The sequence below is a fragment of the Lynx canadensis genome, chromosome D2 (genome assembly GCF_007474595.2).
Source record: "Lynx canadensis isolate LIC74 chromosome D2, mLynCan4.pri.v2, whole genome shotgun sequence".
In the NCBI taxonomy this organism is placed as follows: Eukaryota; Metazoa; Chordata; class Mammalia; order Carnivora; family Felidae; genus Lynx; species Lynx canadensis.
The window spans coordinates 461,029-478,105 of NC_044313.2; the positions used below are offsets into that span (position 1 = coordinate 461,029).

Below are 17,077 nucleotides of genomic sequence, written 5' to 3' on the forward strand. Positions count from 1 at the left end.
GGCGTGAAGCTTCCGTGTGGTCCCAGAGGAGGGCGCCCTACATGGGGGCCACCCTGCGCACCGGGTCCCCACGGGAGGCCCCCAGCGCGCGAGGCCAGGCCTCCGAGTCTGTTGGCCGAGGCGGCACATGCAGGGCCTGCGGCACGACGCCGGGAGGAACGGCACGGCTCCACAGGGCACGGCCGCCGTCCACACGTGCGCCAGGACCAGGCAGGGCCCGTCCTCTGTCTAGCGCAGGGCTGAGCAGTGCAGCCAAGTTGAGGCAGCGGCCGGAGGCCAACAAGGCGAAAACACCTGGGAAAGGTTCAGATGGTGCTGTGAGGGCCGGGGCGACGCAACGTTTCTGGGGCTTGTGCTTGGAGGCCAGAGGAGGTGAGTCAAGCAGGGGCGGGTAGAGGCGCCAGGGCAGGATGCTTGAGCGCTGACGGTTCCTTCCCGTCTGCTCTGCTGGGGGGTGGGGGGGTCGCACCTCGTGTGCCTCCGTGGGAGCCCCTGGTCCCGGGGGGAGGCTACAGCCCAGGTCAGAGCGGCTGGTTATGGGGAACCTCGGGTCCCCATCTCTGGGGCGCTGCCCTCACCGAAGGACTGGCCTGGCCTGGCCACTCTCAGGTTTGTGCCCTCCTGTCACCCTGCTGACTCGGGAGGAGCCTGGGCTGCCCTGACCAGGATGGCGCGGGGGGAGGGGTGGGCTGCTCACAAGAGAAGCTCAGGCCGGGCCAGATGGAGCCCGGGGCCGGCCTGAATGGACTGCCACGGGCAAGGCGTCTACGGCACTTTTCTCATCGCGGTGGGTGCGCTGCCCAAGGGGCAGGAGGCTGCCTGGGGGGAGGGAGCTGCACCTGCCTGGCCCGCCAGAGACACGGCCCGAACCCAACTGTGGTCGCCCTCACGAGGTCCTCTCCCGCCACGCGTGGACCACTTGCCCAGCTCACAAAGAGACAGAAGCCATTTCCTACCCCAGATGTGGAGGGGGTGCCCAGACCAGAGGGGGGCGCTGGTGGCGGGCGGGGGCCATGGAATGGGGCACGGGGAGGGGCTCTGTGCACGCCATGCCCCACTGCCTGCCGCCACGCGGGACTGGCACCCCCTCCCCCAGCACCGGGCAGCGGCCCAGGACTCACCGGGCCCTGGGCGTCGGCATCCACGGCCCCACCGGCTTTCTGCCTTGCCAACTCCTGCACGTAGCTGTAGACGTCGGCGCCGAAGCAGTCGGCCTCGTAGAAGGCACTGCACCAGCCGGGGCTGCAGCTCTGGAGGTCCGCCGGGCCGGGGCTCACGGCCAGGCCGCCGTCCTTGGGCCGGGGCAGCCGGGCCACCGCCTCGGGGCCCCCACCCTGCTGCCCGTGCTCTCCGGCTTCCCGCTGCTGTTCCCGCTCGGCGTTGACAGACTTCTGAGGCCGGAATCCCACCTCAAAGTTACCCCGTGAGAGCTCGTCTGCGTCCACGTCGGACAGTGGTGGGGGCGGGCAGGGGGCTCGGCTGACGCGAGCGGCGGCCGGTTTCTCCTTCCCTGCACGGGAGAGGACGGCCACCCTCGAAAATGCAGCTCGAGTGGCAGGGTCCATCACCAACTCTTTACAGAGAAGCTGACTGCGCTCAGACGAGCCCCTCGAGATGGCAGGGTGCCCCCCTGAAGAGGGTTCTGAGGGTTCAGGGCAGGGGTCCCGCCTCCCAGGAGGATCCCTCAGATCCCCTCCCAGCACGGGCTGTCCCAGGGTGGGGGAGGAGACCCCTGGGTCGTGAGCTGCTTGTGTGTAGATGAGGAGGAACCAGACTGGACGGAGGGCCAGCAGGGCGCTGGGGGCCCGGTGGGCGCCCTCACTTTGCTCTCAAACTTCCTGGAGTGCGCACGTGGAGAAGGGTGGGGTGAGGCGCCTGTGCTCGCCACCCGCTCCGATGGCCATGACACGTGTGATCACAGTCACGCAGCCTGACTCCTACAGCCATGCCCCACTCCCACGGTATCCGTGAAATTACACAGATTTCCGGCATCCTGCAGCCTGTGCTAACAATCCAGGAAAATAACCCTCAGACTCTTTAACTGGCACATGTTTCCAGGAAAGAAGCAAAGATTTGTCCCATCACCAGGCTGCTGGCCAGCGATTCCAGGAAGCAGAATGTGACCACCCAGCCCCCAGTGCACCGGGCTCCTGTGTGCCACCCACCTGCGGGCGTGGGAGAGCCCCCCTTCCTGGCACAAGGTCCCCAGCTGGCAAGCCCTGCTCTGGGTGCCTTTGAGAGGACACTGGGGCACCCCGGGGCAAAGGGAAGCCTCTCCTGGAATTACCCAGCCACGCCAAGAGAGTCAACGTGGACCCCACCGTGGAGAGTTCTTGCCCCGATGGAGCCCATGTCTTACCCGCCCCGTGCAACGACGGCCTTTTGCTGGACAGTGAGCAGCCACTTGGAGCGCTAGTCCCGTCACCCTGGGGCTGTGACACGGCCTCCTCTGAAGCGCTGCCATCAGAGGGAAGGATGCTTCAGACGCCCCTGTGGCCCGGCCCGTCGGCCCCCCATGACGCCACAGCTTCCCTGCACTGCTTTCCAGCAGGAGTCTCTGGGCGGATATGCAGAAGCCCCCAGAGCTCGCCCCACGTAAACACACCTGGGCTGCGATGGGGGCCCACCGGTGACCTGGCCCTCCCCCTCACCCCCCCCCCCCCCCCCCCGCCCAACACACACCACTTAGCAGAGGCCCCACCCAGCTTCCCGAGGACACCCTGACTGCGGGCCACAGGCTCTCACAGAGCACCCTCCTTCCAGAACAATTAAGGGGCCCACATAATTGGCACAGGGCTTTCTGGAGGTCAGTGCTGTGAGAATGCGGGGCGTTGGCTGCCTGCGGGCCTGTGAGTGTTGGGACCCGGGGGGGGGCAGGCACCGATTTGGGGTGTTCAGCGGTGTTGACCTGTCTGCACGGGGTGGGCAGTGAACGCCGCAGGGCGGTCCCGCGGCTCCCACTGCCTGGTGCAGTCACGGGGACGGGGGCGGGGAGGGCTGTGGGTGTGCCTGGGGCTCAGGGACTGGGTGTCGGGGCATCGGGCCTCTCCAGGCACCCCCCACATCGCTGTGGACAGTCCTCCAGGAGGGGGTGGGCCGGCCCCGGCAGAAGAGCAGCAGGGCAGTCTCTGAAGGGGCGGGGGGCGGGGGGACAGCACAGGGAGGGTCCCCATCCACCTGCTGTCACCCAGCGCTGACCCGTTCCCTGGGGGGCGTCCTCTCCTCCGGGCCCCGGGTCACTCCGCCTCCTCGGGCCGGTACCTGAGCAGGGGCTGTGCCTCCCACACTCTCTCTCCCTGCCCATAGGAGCCCGGCGCCCCGCAGGGTGGGCTGCAGGCCCGGCAAGGGGGACCCGGGTGGACAGCCGAGTCTGGGGAGGGCGGGGAGCTGGAGCCCAGGGGGGTGGGAGGGGATGCAGGGAAGGCAGCCCAGGGCTTAGAGGAGGCGGAACAGGGCCCCAGGGTGGGGGACTCACTTCTCCGGGGGCGATGCCCTCCCGTTCACCACGTGGAAGAGATTGTGCAGCAACTGTTCCCCCCAGTACAGGTCACAGAACTTCTCCGAAATGGCCCCACAGAACGTGGCGTAGGTGAGGTCTTTCAGGGCGTAAATGTATTCCCCTGGGTTTGCAAAATGACAGCGGCCAGTTACCACGTGGGAGAGCACCTTCTGTGCTCCCCGCTCTCCAGGGCGGAAGGAGCTGGCAGGGGGCCGGGCGGGGGCGCCAGGGCTCTAAGTCCCTCTTCCTGCCTAAGACTCTGCTGCCGGCCGAATCCTGGGGGGGCTCAGCTCTGCCCCCTGAGCTCTTGGTGCAGATGGATGAGTGGGGGGCCCCCTCTTTGTGACGACCCCAGTTCCCCCTTCACACGGGCCCCCTACAGTGTACTGCGTCCCCCCATGGCCTCTCCCTGGTCCTGGGGCTGCTCCGGGGAGCCCTGTGGTCCCCCCCGTGATACCCATGATCAGAGCCTCCAGCCCGTTGTCCAAGTAGCCGTCAAAGGCAAACTCCTCCTGGATGAGGCGCATGGCCTCCTGCAGCGACGGACAGGCCGTCCTCTTCGGGAGGGGTGAGGCGTCCACACCGGGCGGACAGAGCTTGCGGTCTGCCGGCAGGGGCCGCTCGCGGTGACTGTCTGGGGCCTGGTCATCCTGCTCTGGGACCGAGGTGCCCTTGGGGCTGTCTGGACTCGCCTTGGCCAGGGAGGGGTCCCTCGGGGCTGACGGGGGACCCCCCGGCTCCTGGCCTGGGCCCTCAGTGGCCTTGCTCCTGGGCGGCTTGGCTGGGTGACCCAGGTCATGGCGGGCTGCACTGGACCCTGGGGGCCGAGGCCTGAGGCCCTCGGAAGAGGCTCCAGGCAGGGCTACTGGGTCTGGCCCTTGCTCCGTGGGGGGCACCTGTGCCTTCAGGGGTGGGACAGCCGTAGAAGATGCGGGCATCGCTGGTGAAGCCTCCTCCGGCGGGCTGGCCGGGGCAGGGGGAGGGGTGCAGGGGTTCCCCTGGCCCGTGTCTCTCGGCACGGACTCTCTGAGAGGCTCTGGGGCTGCTCCCTGTGGTCCGGCACCCGGTGCCAGCTGGTCAGGAATCTGCTGGCTGGGGGCTGCTCCGTGGGTCTCGGGAGCCTGCTTCGCAGCGCCCTCCCGGTCCCTGAGAGCACAGAGAGAAGGAGAGGGCACTGAGGAAGGGCTCGGGGACCCCGCCAGCTCCGGGGTGGGGTCGCTCACCTGGCGTCACCCGCATCTGGTGCCAGTACAATGGGCCTGAAGTGTGTGGCTGCCGAGGTGAAGGCGGCCGGCAGGGAGGCGGCTGCTTCGCAGCAGGAGGGTTGAGTGGGCACGGGCCCCTGCACTGCCACCAGCCTGGTGTCCCCGCCGACCTGAACAAAGCCTGCGGACAGGCTCCGCCTGAGTGCGGGCCCCGAGATGCCCTGGAGCAGCTCCCACCTCTGCCATAAGGTGCGCTGGCTCCTCCCCGCCCCCGCGGGTGCTGCACCCCTCCCCCCCGCCGGGCTCCAAGGGGACTTTGACAGGCCTGAGGCGGCCGGGGTCAAGGGTGGCGGAGCTGGGAGCCACGGAGAAGGCCACGGACGGGAGGAGGGGGTCTTCTTTGTGCTGCAGGATGGGGGTTACCACCCAGACATGACAGGCAGGCTGGGGGGAAGACGGGGCAGGACAGGAGCTGGGCAGCGGCACGTGGATGTGGACACAGGAGTGTGACAGGGCCGTCAGACCAGAGGCGGACAGCCAGGCCGCCAGGAGGTCCTGGACACCCTGCTCCGGGGCCCCGTGGTGGCTGCCCGTGGGTGTCCGCTCAGGGCTGGGGGGTCAGCAGCGGAGGTAGCCGTGGCGTCGGGGGCAGGAAGGGCCAGGCCCTGGCGGCTCACCTGAGCTGGGCCCGGCAGGCGGCATCGCACCGGGGTTCAGCTCCACCACCGAGACAGCGTTCTGGAGGCCGATGGTCTCCTCCTCCTGGTCAACCTGAGGCAGAAGAACAGGATGGCCCCAGTCAAGGTGAGTCCAGGGGCCCGGCGGTCCCGAGTGGACGCCGGGGAGGGCTCCCCGACTTTTCAGCGGAGCTCTGAGCTGGCACTGGCTCACACACTGGACTTGCTTCTCTATTTATTTTTCAGATTTTATTTTTCAGTTATGTCTACACCCAGTGTGGGGCTCAGACGCACAACCCTGAGATCAAGAGTCCCCTCCTCCCCCGACTGAGCCAGCCGGGTGCCCCCTGGTTTGCTTCTCTTTCCAATGGGAGCCTTGGGGGCGCTTGCTTCCCAATTCAACAAAGTGTGGGTAGGGTTCTAGGGCACCGTCGCTGCGGGGGAGTGTGTGTGCCTGTCTGCCATCCACGGGGCCCGCCGGGTCCGCAGGCCCAGGAGGCTGACAGCCACCTGTGCCTGAGGGTCACTGTGGGGTATGCTCCCCCCTTCCTAAACTCGCCCTCCACCTGCACAGTAAACAGCAAGAGCAAGCGTCCTCGTCTCCCCAGGGCCCGGGCCCCAGCACAGAACCGAGGGGGCTTCACATACACTCTGCAGGGCACCGTCTTACCTTGCAGGTGGACGCCCTCAGGTGGGCTAAAATCTTCCTGCTGTCCATGCCTCGCTGAAGGAGGTAAGTGCTGCATATCTGAAAGAAGGAGCCCCGTGTCCGGCATCTGGGAGGCCGCAGGCCGGGCCCACGTCACTCCAAACGTAGAGGGGAGCACGCCTTGGGCAGGAGCCCTCGAGAGAGTGCACAGCGGCAGGGAGGAGGGCCTGGGGGCTTCGTGTACAGGAAGCAGACCCCAGCCTCGGGCAGCCGGGGATGAAATTCTGCAGCCCCACGTAGAAGGAATAAAGGCTGAACAGAAATGCCCCCCCACCCCTTGCTGAGGGGCTGCCTCAGCGCCGGAGAGGAGGGCACAATGACACATGACCTTTCCAGCCTGTCCCTCTAAAGACTTCAAGAACAGGTGATGCTACAGAACCACAGAGGAGTTAGGGGCAGACCAGTCAGCTCCCACATGCACAGACAGCAAACCCCAAAACTGCAACCTAAAAAAACAGGCAAGAGAAAACTTCTGTAGACATTTCCAATTAACTGCAATTTGACCCAGGCAGGCCCGAGTCCTCGGTGACCTTGACAACAAGGCAGTGGCTGCTTGCAGGACAAATGTGGATGGGGCCCAGGCAGGTTTGAAGCCAGCTGTCTGTCCCCGCGTCTGTGCGTGTGCCCCGCCTGTGCGTGCACAAGAAGAAACGCTCTGGGATGGGGGGTGGACCCTGGAAATGCAGCTGACCCCTGGGAACCGACTCTACAAGCTCAAACATTCTGATATTTGGGGAAAGAATGTCACTGATGAGAACGTCTACTTTTCATCTGGGGTCATGGACGGTATTGACAGTGAAGATGAAGAAAGATAAAGATTCTTTTTTAAGCTACCGTGTAAGCACCTTCCCTCCCCCCGAACACCCATATCATTTCCTAATTGCTGGCGGGAACCCCAACCAAGCCCTGCACAGAGGCTGGCCAGCCCGAGCGCGGCTTGGGGCGGCCGAAGTCAGGGAGGGCCCCGACCCCTTCGGGCTCCTGCCTGGAAAACCTCAGTTTGTTCGAGCCAACGCCAGGCAGAGGCTATGCCCTCCTGCCTTAGAGCAATTACTATCAAAGGTCACGGCTGTGAACCCCTCCTCCGCCCCTGTGGGGCGAATGTGACTCTCACGACCCAGGACGGTCTTGTTCAGGGGTTTATGCCTGATCCCCCGAAGCTCGACCGTCAGGAAGGGTGGGTCCTGGCTCCCAGCGTCCGTGTGCTGGTGCTGACCCGCCCCGGGGCAGTTTCCGCTCGTGTCCCCACTCTCCCCGTAACCTCCAGCCACCTCCGTGCAGATCTGGAGTAGAGCGCAACTCCTTCCCCTGCGGGCCGTCCCCCAGCTGTCTGTCTGTCTGTGGCTACTGGGTAGCGTGTCTGGGCATCGTAGCTGATGTCTGAGTATCTCTCTTTGACACAGGGCTCCTCCTCACTTGGTGAAGCAGGGCAGTCAGGGGCAGAGGAGGCCGGCACAGGGCTTCTCCCTCCACAGGGTGGCCTTCCTGTGGCCTCTCCGTCACTGAGACAGTGGCCCAGTTCCCCCTCAGGTGTCCAGCTCTTGCTGGCAGACGCGGGCACTGTTGGGAGGGTCAGGATCCGGCCCCATCAGGCCCCCGCCCAGTCTGGAGAGACCAGAGGGGAGGCCGAGAGACCCTCAGAGGAGGTGTGGGAAGTCGGTTGCTGGGGAGAAGCCTCTGTCCCGTCTGGCAGGGCATCAGGGCAGGGGTCGGGCTGGCCCCAGGACGTTCCCCACCCACCCTGGCCCGGCGAACCCACGGAGACAACGGGGTGGTCCAGGGGTGAGCAGCAGACATCATCTACCGCCTGTTCGCAAATGAAACCCATGGCCGTCTGTCCAGTGCCCACTCTTCCTGGAAACAAGAACCTGGGTCCCCTGTCGGCCATCGCTCAGGCCCTGGACTGTGAGCCGGGGTCCCGACCGCAGTGTGCTTACCTTGATGGCCTCTGCCGCACACGGCCGCTCCTGGGCGCTGCGTCTAGCCATGTCCAAGAGGAGGGTCTTGAGCCTGCGAGGCAGGGCCAGCTTGTGGTCTCGGGGAACACTGAACTTGGCTGCCGTCCACAGGACCGCAGCCACACAGTACACGGAGGCCTGGGGGCGGGGGAGGGAAAGGCCAGCCCTGCTCAGCAGCACGTCCCCACCCGGGGGTCCCCCAAGGGCACCCGGGGCGCCAGCAGGACGGTGGCTCTGATCCGCGCCCCCGGTTCGCACCTCCTCGGAGCTTGGAGGTCCGCCAGACCCTGAGTCAGATCCCTGGGGGAGCGGGGACTGGCCTGGGAACCTGCGTGCTTACCAAGTACTCCCAGGTCATCACCCTCAGGTGTGAGCAGCCAAGACCTGAGGCCTCCGTGGGACCCTCCCACCTTCCGCTGTCCTCGGGCAGCTGGAGGCCGCGGCTCGGGGTTCAGAGGCCAGGAGCCCCCCAAACCAGCAGTGTGCTGCTATTTAGCAGCAGGTTCTCTGAGCAACAGCACCTTCCTCGGGCACCTGGGCGGCTCAGGCGGTTAAGTCCGGACTCTCTCTCAAAAATAAATAAACGTTAAAAAAAATACCCGTGTCTACACACATCAGTTTACTCTAAACGTTCCTGATGCAAATGATGGGAAGCACCCAGTTTAAAAAAGAGGGTAAGGTGTGATACTCTTTTTTGTCAGCTGCAGAGAGCCAAGGGGTGTCACGGGACGTGGGCACTGATTTTCCAGCTCTTGTACCGGAAGTCACATAGGTGGCCCGACAGGCGTGCTGGCTTTGTTTTCATTTAACTCAACCGGCGGGATGAGAGCGACCCAAGGAAGGCCCAAGTGCGAGCTTCGCTGCTGTAAGCCGGCCGCTGTGCCGCCACCAGCAGTTCTGGAGGGTCACGGCAGGCGCGGAGCACCTCTGCGTTCAGTTGCATCGTTAACATTTCCTCCGCGCCCTCGTTAAGTCTATGCAGCTGACCAGACCGCGTGTGCCGATCTCCCCAGTGTGGACGCTCCCACGAGGCCACCTTCAAGCTGCTCAAGTGGTGCCAGTGCGCGGGGGCAGGGGCAGTGCCAGCGGTGCCCTCCAGGAGCGCTCCCACCGCCAGGAGCACAGGCCACTGTGCACGACAGTCACGCACGAATGAAATTATCAGCTGTAGACACTTAGGAACGTTTTTAAAAAGCTAAACCTCTAATTTTGAGATAATTATGGATTCACATACAGTTGTAAGAAACAGTCCAGAGAGACTGTGTACCCCGGACCAGTTCTGCATGATAGTAACATCTTGCAAAGCTGCAGGACAACGTCCCAGCCAGGACGAGGCATCCACACGATCAAGGTACAGAGCGCTTCCTGCATGAGGCAGGGCAACAGCCCTCAGCCGCGTGTACTTAATCCCTGGCAACTACTCATCTGTTCTCTGTTTCTTTAATTGTGCCATTTCACATAAATGGAATTACACAATATGTGACCTTTTGGGATTGGCTTTTAATTAAGTGGAGATCCTTCCAGGTTGCTGCCTTATCAATACCCCGTTCCTCTGACTGCTGGGTAGCAATCCATGGTGTGGACGGACCACAGTTTTACCATTCGCCCCAGACAGACATCTGGGTTGTTTCCAGTTTGGGGCTATTCTGAGTACAGCTGCCGCGGTCGTTCGTGTGCGTGATTCTGTGCAGATGTTTCGTTTCTCCAGGATAAGCACCCGGGAAGGCAGTTTCTGGGCTGCAGGGTGGTCAAAGAATCTGCCGAGCTGTCTCCCGAAGGGCTGTGCCCACCGTGATGAGCGAGAGCCCCCATGCGCGGCCCCACATTCTGGCCGGCACGCGTGTGGTCGGTGTTGGGTTGTCGCCATTCCAGCCGGGGCCCAGGGGCCGCTTCCTGTTTTGCAATCCCAGGTGCCACAGGAGGTCGAACATCTTCCACATGCTCCTTAACCACACGCTGTCTTCTTCCGTGAGGGTCTGCACAGACCTTGGGCCCACCTTTTAAGCGGGTTGTTTGCTTTTTTATTGCTGAGTTTTAAGAGCTCTTGCAAATATTTTCTACCGGTCCCTGGCTTGTCTTTTCACTCTCAATAATATCTTTTGTGGAGAAGTTTGAAATTTTACTGAAGTCTAACATCAATTTTCTCTTTCATGGATCATGATTTTGTGTTGCGCCCAGAAGTTGTTGCCAGATTTCTCCGTTATCTTCTAGGAGTTTTATGGTTTTGCATTTTGCATTTAGGTCTGTGATCCATTTTGAGTTAATGTTTGTGAAAGGTGCAAGGTCTCTGTCTAGATTCTTTTTTTTTTTTTTTTTTTGCACGCGGACTCCAGTTGTCCCAGCGCCATTTGTTAAAGAGACTGTCCTTTCTCCACTGAATTGCCTTTGCTCCTTTGTTAAAGACCAGTTGACTCTATTTGCGTGTGTCTATTTCTGGGCCCTCTATTCTGTTCCATTTATTTGTCTGTTCTTTTGCCAACACCACCCTGGCTCGACCATTATTGCTCTACGGTAAGTTTTAAAATTGGGTATTGTCAGTTTTCTGACTTTCTTCTTCTCCCTCAATATTTGCTGGCTGTTCTGGGTCTTTTATCTCTCCATACATACTTTAAAATCAGATTGTTGATATCCCTGAGTAACTTGCTGGAATTTTGATTGAAATTGCATTTGATTTATACATCAGATTTGGAAGAACTGATATCTTAACAGTATTGAATATTCCTATCCATGAATATGGAATGTCTCTCTATGTAGGCTTTTCTTCCATTAGGGTTTTGCAGTTTTCCGTATAGATCTTATACATATTTTGTTAGATTTATATATAAGTAATTTTTTTTTGGTATGAATGTAGATTGCATTGTGCTTGTAATTCCAAAATCCAGTTGTGCACTGGTGGTAAACAGTAAAGCAATCGACTTTTGCATATTAACCTGCTATCCTGAAACCTTGCTATAGTTGCTTATTAGGGGTGCCTGGGGGTCTTAGTCAGTTAAGCGTCCAACACTCCGTTTTGGCTCAGGTCGTGATCTCATGGTTTGTGGGTTCAAGCCCTGCATCTGTCAGTGCAGAGCCTGTTTAGGATTCTCCCCTGCCTCTCGCTCTGTCAATATAAGTAAATAAATAAACTTAAAAAATTGTTTATTAGTTCCAGGAGATTTTTGTTGATTCTTTGGGATTTTCTAAATAGGCAATCATGTCACTTGTGAACAAAGACAGTTTTATTTCTTCCTTCTCAATCTGTACACATTTTCTTTTCTTGTCTTACTCCATTAGCTAGGAATCCCAGTATGATGTTGAATAGGAGTGGTGAGAATGACATTCTTGAGTTTTCCCCAATCTTGGGGGGAAGCATCTAGTTTCCTCACCATTAATTATGTGAACTGTAGGTTTTAGTAGATGTTCTTTATCAAGCTGAGGAAGTTTCCCTCCATTCCTAGGTTGCTGAGAGCTTGCATCCTGAATGTGTAGTGAATTTCATCAATAGCTTAGCGTCTATTGACACAAACACAAATTTTCTTCTTTAGCCCATTGATGTGATGTGTTAAATTAACTGATTTTCCATTGTTGAGTCAGCCTTTCAGGCATGGAATAAATCCCACTTGGTCAGTTTTTAATTTTGATGAAGTTCATTTTGCCCACTTTTCCTTTTGTGAAAAATGTAAGGATACTGCTTCTGGTGTCAAGGATAAAAGCTCTCTGCCTGGCTCTCCATCCCAGAGATTTTCTTGGATTTCTTTCGTCAGCATTTTGTAGCGTTCAGCATTCAGTCCTATGTGTGCTTGGTTAGATTACATGTAAGTATTTCAATTTTTGAGTGATTGTACATTTACATAAATTTTGTATCTTAATTAAATTTATATTTATATGTATATTTCAGCTAGGACAATAGAAGAAATGATTTATTGTACACATGTTACATTTTGAGTACAGGATTAGTCCTGAAAATCACAGGTCCAGGGCAAAGGACCAAAAGGACTGTTTTTGTATGAGCAAGGTGGGTCTCTCAAAGGTGGTTGTTGCGATCAGATGACGATGGGTGTTTCTAGATCCATTTATTTCTGAAACAAGATCTAGAAAGTAGGTGTGCAGCCCAATAATTGTGCCAGGGTCCCTGGCCTCTGGCTTTCCTTGTTTCCCCTCCCGTAGCTTCCATGGGTGCACAAGTTAGTGGTTTACTTGAACTTCTGCCTCATCGTTCTTCTTTTATGCTTCAGCCTGTGCATTTACTTCTTCCTCCACTTGGTTCATGGCCTGGAGGTTTCTGAGATGGTGCTAGTGCTGAGAGCACGCACTGTATTTTTAATTTTGGAGTCTGCATGTTCATTGCTAATATATAGAAATACAACTTATTTTTGAATGTTTATCTTATATCAGAACTCACTTATTAATTCTAGGAGTCCTTTGGTAGATTCTGTGAGTTTCCTTGGAATTTTCCACGTAGACAGGTCTTCTGCGAATGGTATTATTTCTTCTTCCTGGCCTTTATGCTTCCTAGATGCTTTTTTTTAAATTATTATTATTGTAGTGGCTACAGCTTCCAGCAGTATGTTGAGTAGGAGCAGTGAGAGTGGACATCCTTGCTTTGTTCCCAGTCGTGGGGAAAGCATTTAGTCTTTCCCCATTGAGTATGATGTTAGCTATAAGGTGTGTGTGTGTGTGTGTGTGTGTGTGTGTGTGTGTGTACGCGTGCATGTGTGTGTAGATGCTTTTTATTAAGCTGAGAAAGTTTCTTCTACTTGTATTTTTCTCAGGTTTTTGTTGTTGTTGTTATTATGAATGGGTGTTGAATTTTGCCAAATGGTTTTCCTGCATCAATTAATGTGATTATGGGATTTTTCTTTTTTAAGCTGGTTAATATGTTGGACTAATTGATTTTCAAATACCAAACCAGCCCTTTATCCCTAGAATACCCACCCCCCCACTTTGTCATGGTGCATAGTTTTTATATATTGCTGAATTCTAGCTGCATATTTTGTTAAGGATTTTTGCCTTTATGTTCATGACAGATGTTGCTGTGTGTGTGTGTACAGATGCCTCTATCTATCTATTTATCTATCATCTATCTATCTACATTGACAGTATATATATTAGCTTAATTAAATATATTGGGAAGGGTTTTCTCTTCTTTTCTTTTCTGGAAAAGATTGTGTAGAAATGGCAATAATTTTTCTTTAAACATTGAGTAGAACTCCCCTGTGAAACTGCTGGGTCCAAAGATTTATTTTTTGAGAACTTTAAAAGTCAAATTCAATTTCTTCAATAGTCAAGGGCTGTTCAAAGATCTATTTCATATCGAATGCATTGTGGTAGTGTATGATTTCTGAAGAACTGGCCCATTTCATCTAAGTTGTCGAATTTGTGTGTGTAGACTTATCTGTGGTATTCCATTATTCTTTCGATGCCTGAAGGGTTTGTCGGGGAATCCTCTGTGTCATTCCTGATATTAGTAATTTGTGTCTTCTTTTTATTTTTGTCAGTTTTGCTGCAAGTCTTCACATTTTGTTGGTCTTTACCAAGAACCACCTCTTCACTTCACTGTTTTCTCTATTGTTATTCCATTTTCCTTGATTTCTGCTCTCGTCTTCATGACTTCCTTCCTCTGCTCTGGGTCTGTGTTGCTCTTCTTCCAGGTTCTTGAGGAGCTTAGATTACTGACTTGAGCGTTTACCTCTTTTCTCACATATACAATTAGTGCTACGAATTTCCCTCTCAGCCCTGCTTTGGCTGTGTCCCACAGTGTCAACATTGGCATCTGTTGATCGTCTTTTTTCATTAGGTTTGAATCTCCCTGGTTCTTGGTGTGGCAAGTGACTTTTGGTTGAAACCTGGACATTTTCATGTTGTAAACCCTTAGATCTTATTTAACTTGTTTTACCTGACTTTCTCTGACAGTACTGTCCGGAAAAGGAGACACCATCTTGTTATTGCCAGGTGGGGGCACAGTCCAGGTTCTGTATTTGGCCTCAACTGACACCTGAGGAGGGGACTCCTCTTTGCTGCTGGAGGGGGTGGGAATCCTGGCTCCCCGTTGGGCCTCCGGTGTCACACCTCTGGCCGGGAGGGGTGGGAGGGCATCCTTTCTGCTCCTCACCTGCCTCCACTCCCAGCACGAGGTAGGGGTAGCCTTGTTGCCGCTGGGTGACGGTGGGAGTTCCAGCTCTCCGTGAGGCCTCCTTTGGCAACACTCGGCCTCGAGGGGCGTTTGCTACTACGGGGGGTTGGGTGCAGTGGTGGGGGTCCAGGCTCCCCACACACATGCTCTTCACCTGCTTAATGGGCAGGGGTCCTTGGAATAGACCGCTGGGGGGGCTCAGCCTCCTCTGGCACCGCCTGGGTAGGCCCGCCCCTCTCCTCACCCCTTCCTCTGGCTCGAGTGCGGTGCCTTTGCCTCCACGCACGAGGCAGAGAGAAGGAGCAGGGCCCTTACCGCTGTGCCCTCCTCAGCCCGAGGCCCCGGCCAGGCTGCCTTCTGCTCTCTGCCTTGCACACTTCTCACGTTTGTTTTAGGGATGCGGGGTTTCTAGCTGTACTTAGTCGGGGAGTAGGGAAGTGGAGTTCTACCTTGGTTTTGAATATAATTTACTTAATTTAAAGTTTGTATAATTTAACTTTTATTTCATTTTGTTATTATTTTTTAAAGTGGGCTCCATGCCCAACGTGGGGCTTGAACGCACCACCCCAAGATCAAGAGTCACATGCTCCACCGACTGAGCCAGCCGGGCGCCCCGTAAGTGTGTACAATTTAATTTTTAATAACACTCTGTTTAACAAGTGCCTTGTAAATATTCCTGAAAGTTCAGCCCTGGGCTCTCTTGAGCCAACACATACCGCCCAGAGCTGTCCATGCAGGAGCCCCGCCCCTGCCGCCCTGGGGAGGCCCCTGCTGGGTGGACGCTGCCCAGGCCAGGAGAGCCAGGGCTGGGGAGGCGACTCCTGCACTGGGGGAGGGCTCCCTGACTCCCCCTGAGTCCCGGTGAGGGGCCCATGCCTCACCCCCAACCCCAGCTCTCTGGGCAGAAGGGGGCGCCACCGAGGGTGTGGGGCAGGAGGCCCTGGGAAGGGACGGGAAGGCCCCAGTTACCTTCTCCGTCACCAGCTCTTGGTCTGCAACTTCAGGAGCCAGAAAAAACGTGTCGTAAGTGCCTGAGAGAGAAAGGCCCAAGCTCTTAGTTTCCCTTTCAGCCTTGGGGGTCTGTGGTGGAGCACAGCTCCTGAGGGTGTCCCCGCGTACGCACCATTGGCAGGGGGTGGGCCGAAGAGAACGGCCCCGTCCTCGGCCACCAGCACGGAGTCCAGGCACAGGTATGCTGCAAGAGAAGGTGGGGTCAGGGTGGCCAGACTCACCGTGGGGACCCGGCTCTCCCGGAAAACCCACAGTGGTGTGCTCAGGGTGGGGCAGCTCCCCCCCAGCCCGCGGCACCCCGCTCCGCCCCCAGTCTCCAGGGAGCACAGCACAGCGGCCAGGGGCTGGACAGGGTCCGGGGAGGGCTCTTCGAGGCTGCCCCGGGCACATCAAGCTGGGAACTGCAAGCAGCTCAAGGAAGAGGAGGGACACGGGGGGCGGGACATGGCCCAGCACCCAGCGCTGCCCCCCTGAGGGGCCCCCGTCGAGGCTGCACCCCCAAGGCCTGGGGGTCACAGGACCGGACAGCAGACTTTCTCCTCATCGCCCTCCCCAGGACCTGGTAATCTCAAGGGCTGTCGGCCACCACGCTGTCCGGGAGGGCTGTGCTTCAGGGGGCTGCGGATCGGGGTAGTGTCTGAAATCCCCCCCTCTCCCTGGCCAACGTTGCTTCCTTGGGGACAGTGTCGCCCCATTGAGGGGATGTGGGCCATCCACACAGCTCACACTCTGCCCTGGGCCCCTCTGGTCCTGAGACCAGAGCAGACATGTCCAGGGCACCGCTGGCTCACAGTGGGGACACAGCCCCTGGCCCCAGGCCGGCCCCATGGCCCACGTGCTCCTCTTGGTCTTGGCCCTGGAACACATCGGGGGGCGGGCTGAACACGGGGGGCGGGCTGAACCGTGGGGCAGAACTTCACCTGGGTGCTCGCTGTGTGCACGCAGAGCACTGAGACACGCGTGGGACAGAGCCCAGAGCTCATACTCCTTGAAGGGCCGGCCCAGCTGGCACAGGAGGTCCTGCAGGGAGATGCCCTGGTGGGGAGAAGTCACATCTCAGTGAGAGTGGGTACGTGGGGTCAGCTCAGCCCACCGCTGGGGGAGGGAACTGGGCGGGAACCACCTCGAATCAGGGTGGGATGTGCCTCCCACACAGTGCGCTCCTGACCAAGTGGGCCAAGTCCCCGCATGGACACGAGGGGGGAAGGCGTGAAGGATCAGAACCCCGTGCCCCTGGTGGCGATGTCAGACAGTGCAGCCGTGTGGACAACGGTGTGGCGGGTCCTCAAGATTAAACACAGAATCACCACATGATCGGGCGATCCCACTTCCGGGCGCCCCCCCCCCCCCGAACTGAAAGCGGGGCCTCAGACAGACACCCCCGTGTCCATGGCAGCAGATTCACAGGAGCCCGCAGGCGGAAGGGACCCGAGTGTCCACCGTGGACGAGTGGGTAAACGCAGTGGTCCGTCCACACGGCACGACGTCCCCCAGCCTCGCGGGAGGGAGACACCTGCCACGGGGCAGATGAGCCCTGAGGGCACGATGCCTGGTGACAGAAGCCAGACACAAAAGGACAGGCCCAGTGTGACTCCACCCTCGCGAGGTCCCCAGAGCCATCACGTTCATAGACACAGAGGGCGGATGGTGGGCGCTAGGGGCGGGGAGGGGATGGGGACCTGATCGGGGACAGACCTTCGGTTTGGGGGAATGGGAGAGTCCTGGGGATGGAGGGTGGGAGTGGCTGCCTGCGGGATGACCGTGCTGGGTGCTCCAGACCGCATGCTCAACGGGCGAGAGGGCAAAGTTTATGTGACACGAGCTTCGCTTCACCCCCGTCCCTGCTACACACGGAAAAGTCCTGGAGTCAGAACGCACTCTGCTGGAAGGTAGTTCGCCACTTCGA

At 58.0% G+C, this 17,077-nt stretch overlaps 1 protein-coding gene across 1 annotated transcript in view; it reads right to left on the minus strand.

Moving 5' to 3' along the window:
- Window positions 1–17,077, minus strand: part of KNDC1 (kinase non-catalytic C-lobe domain containing 1) — a 62,906-nt gene that overhangs the window by 20,029 nt on the left and 25,800 nt on the right. The window contains exons 7-17 of the mRNA XM_030335179.1: window positions 16,092–16,206; window positions 15,284–15,355; window positions 15,130–15,191; window positions 8,028–8,186; window positions 6,052–6,129; window positions 5,382–5,475; window positions 4,723–4,885; window positions 3,957–4,645; window positions 3,476–3,620; window positions 2,360–2,457; window positions 1,122–1,510 (exon numbers count right to left, since the gene is read on the minus strand). Coding sequence (XP_030191039.1) covers window positions 1,122–1,510; window positions 2,360–2,457; window positions 3,476–3,620; window positions 3,957–4,645; window positions 4,723–4,885; window positions 5,382–5,475; window positions 6,052–6,129; window positions 8,028–8,186; window positions 15,130–15,191; window positions 15,284–15,355; window positions 16,092–16,206 — 2,064 coding nt within the window. The remainder of the gene's footprint in view (window positions 1–1,121; window positions 1,511–2,359; window positions 2,458–3,475; window positions 3,621–3,956; window positions 4,646–4,722; window positions 4,886–5,381; window positions 5,476–6,051; window positions 6,130–8,027; window positions 8,187–15,129; window positions 15,192–15,283; window positions 15,356–16,091; window positions 16,207–17,077) is intronic.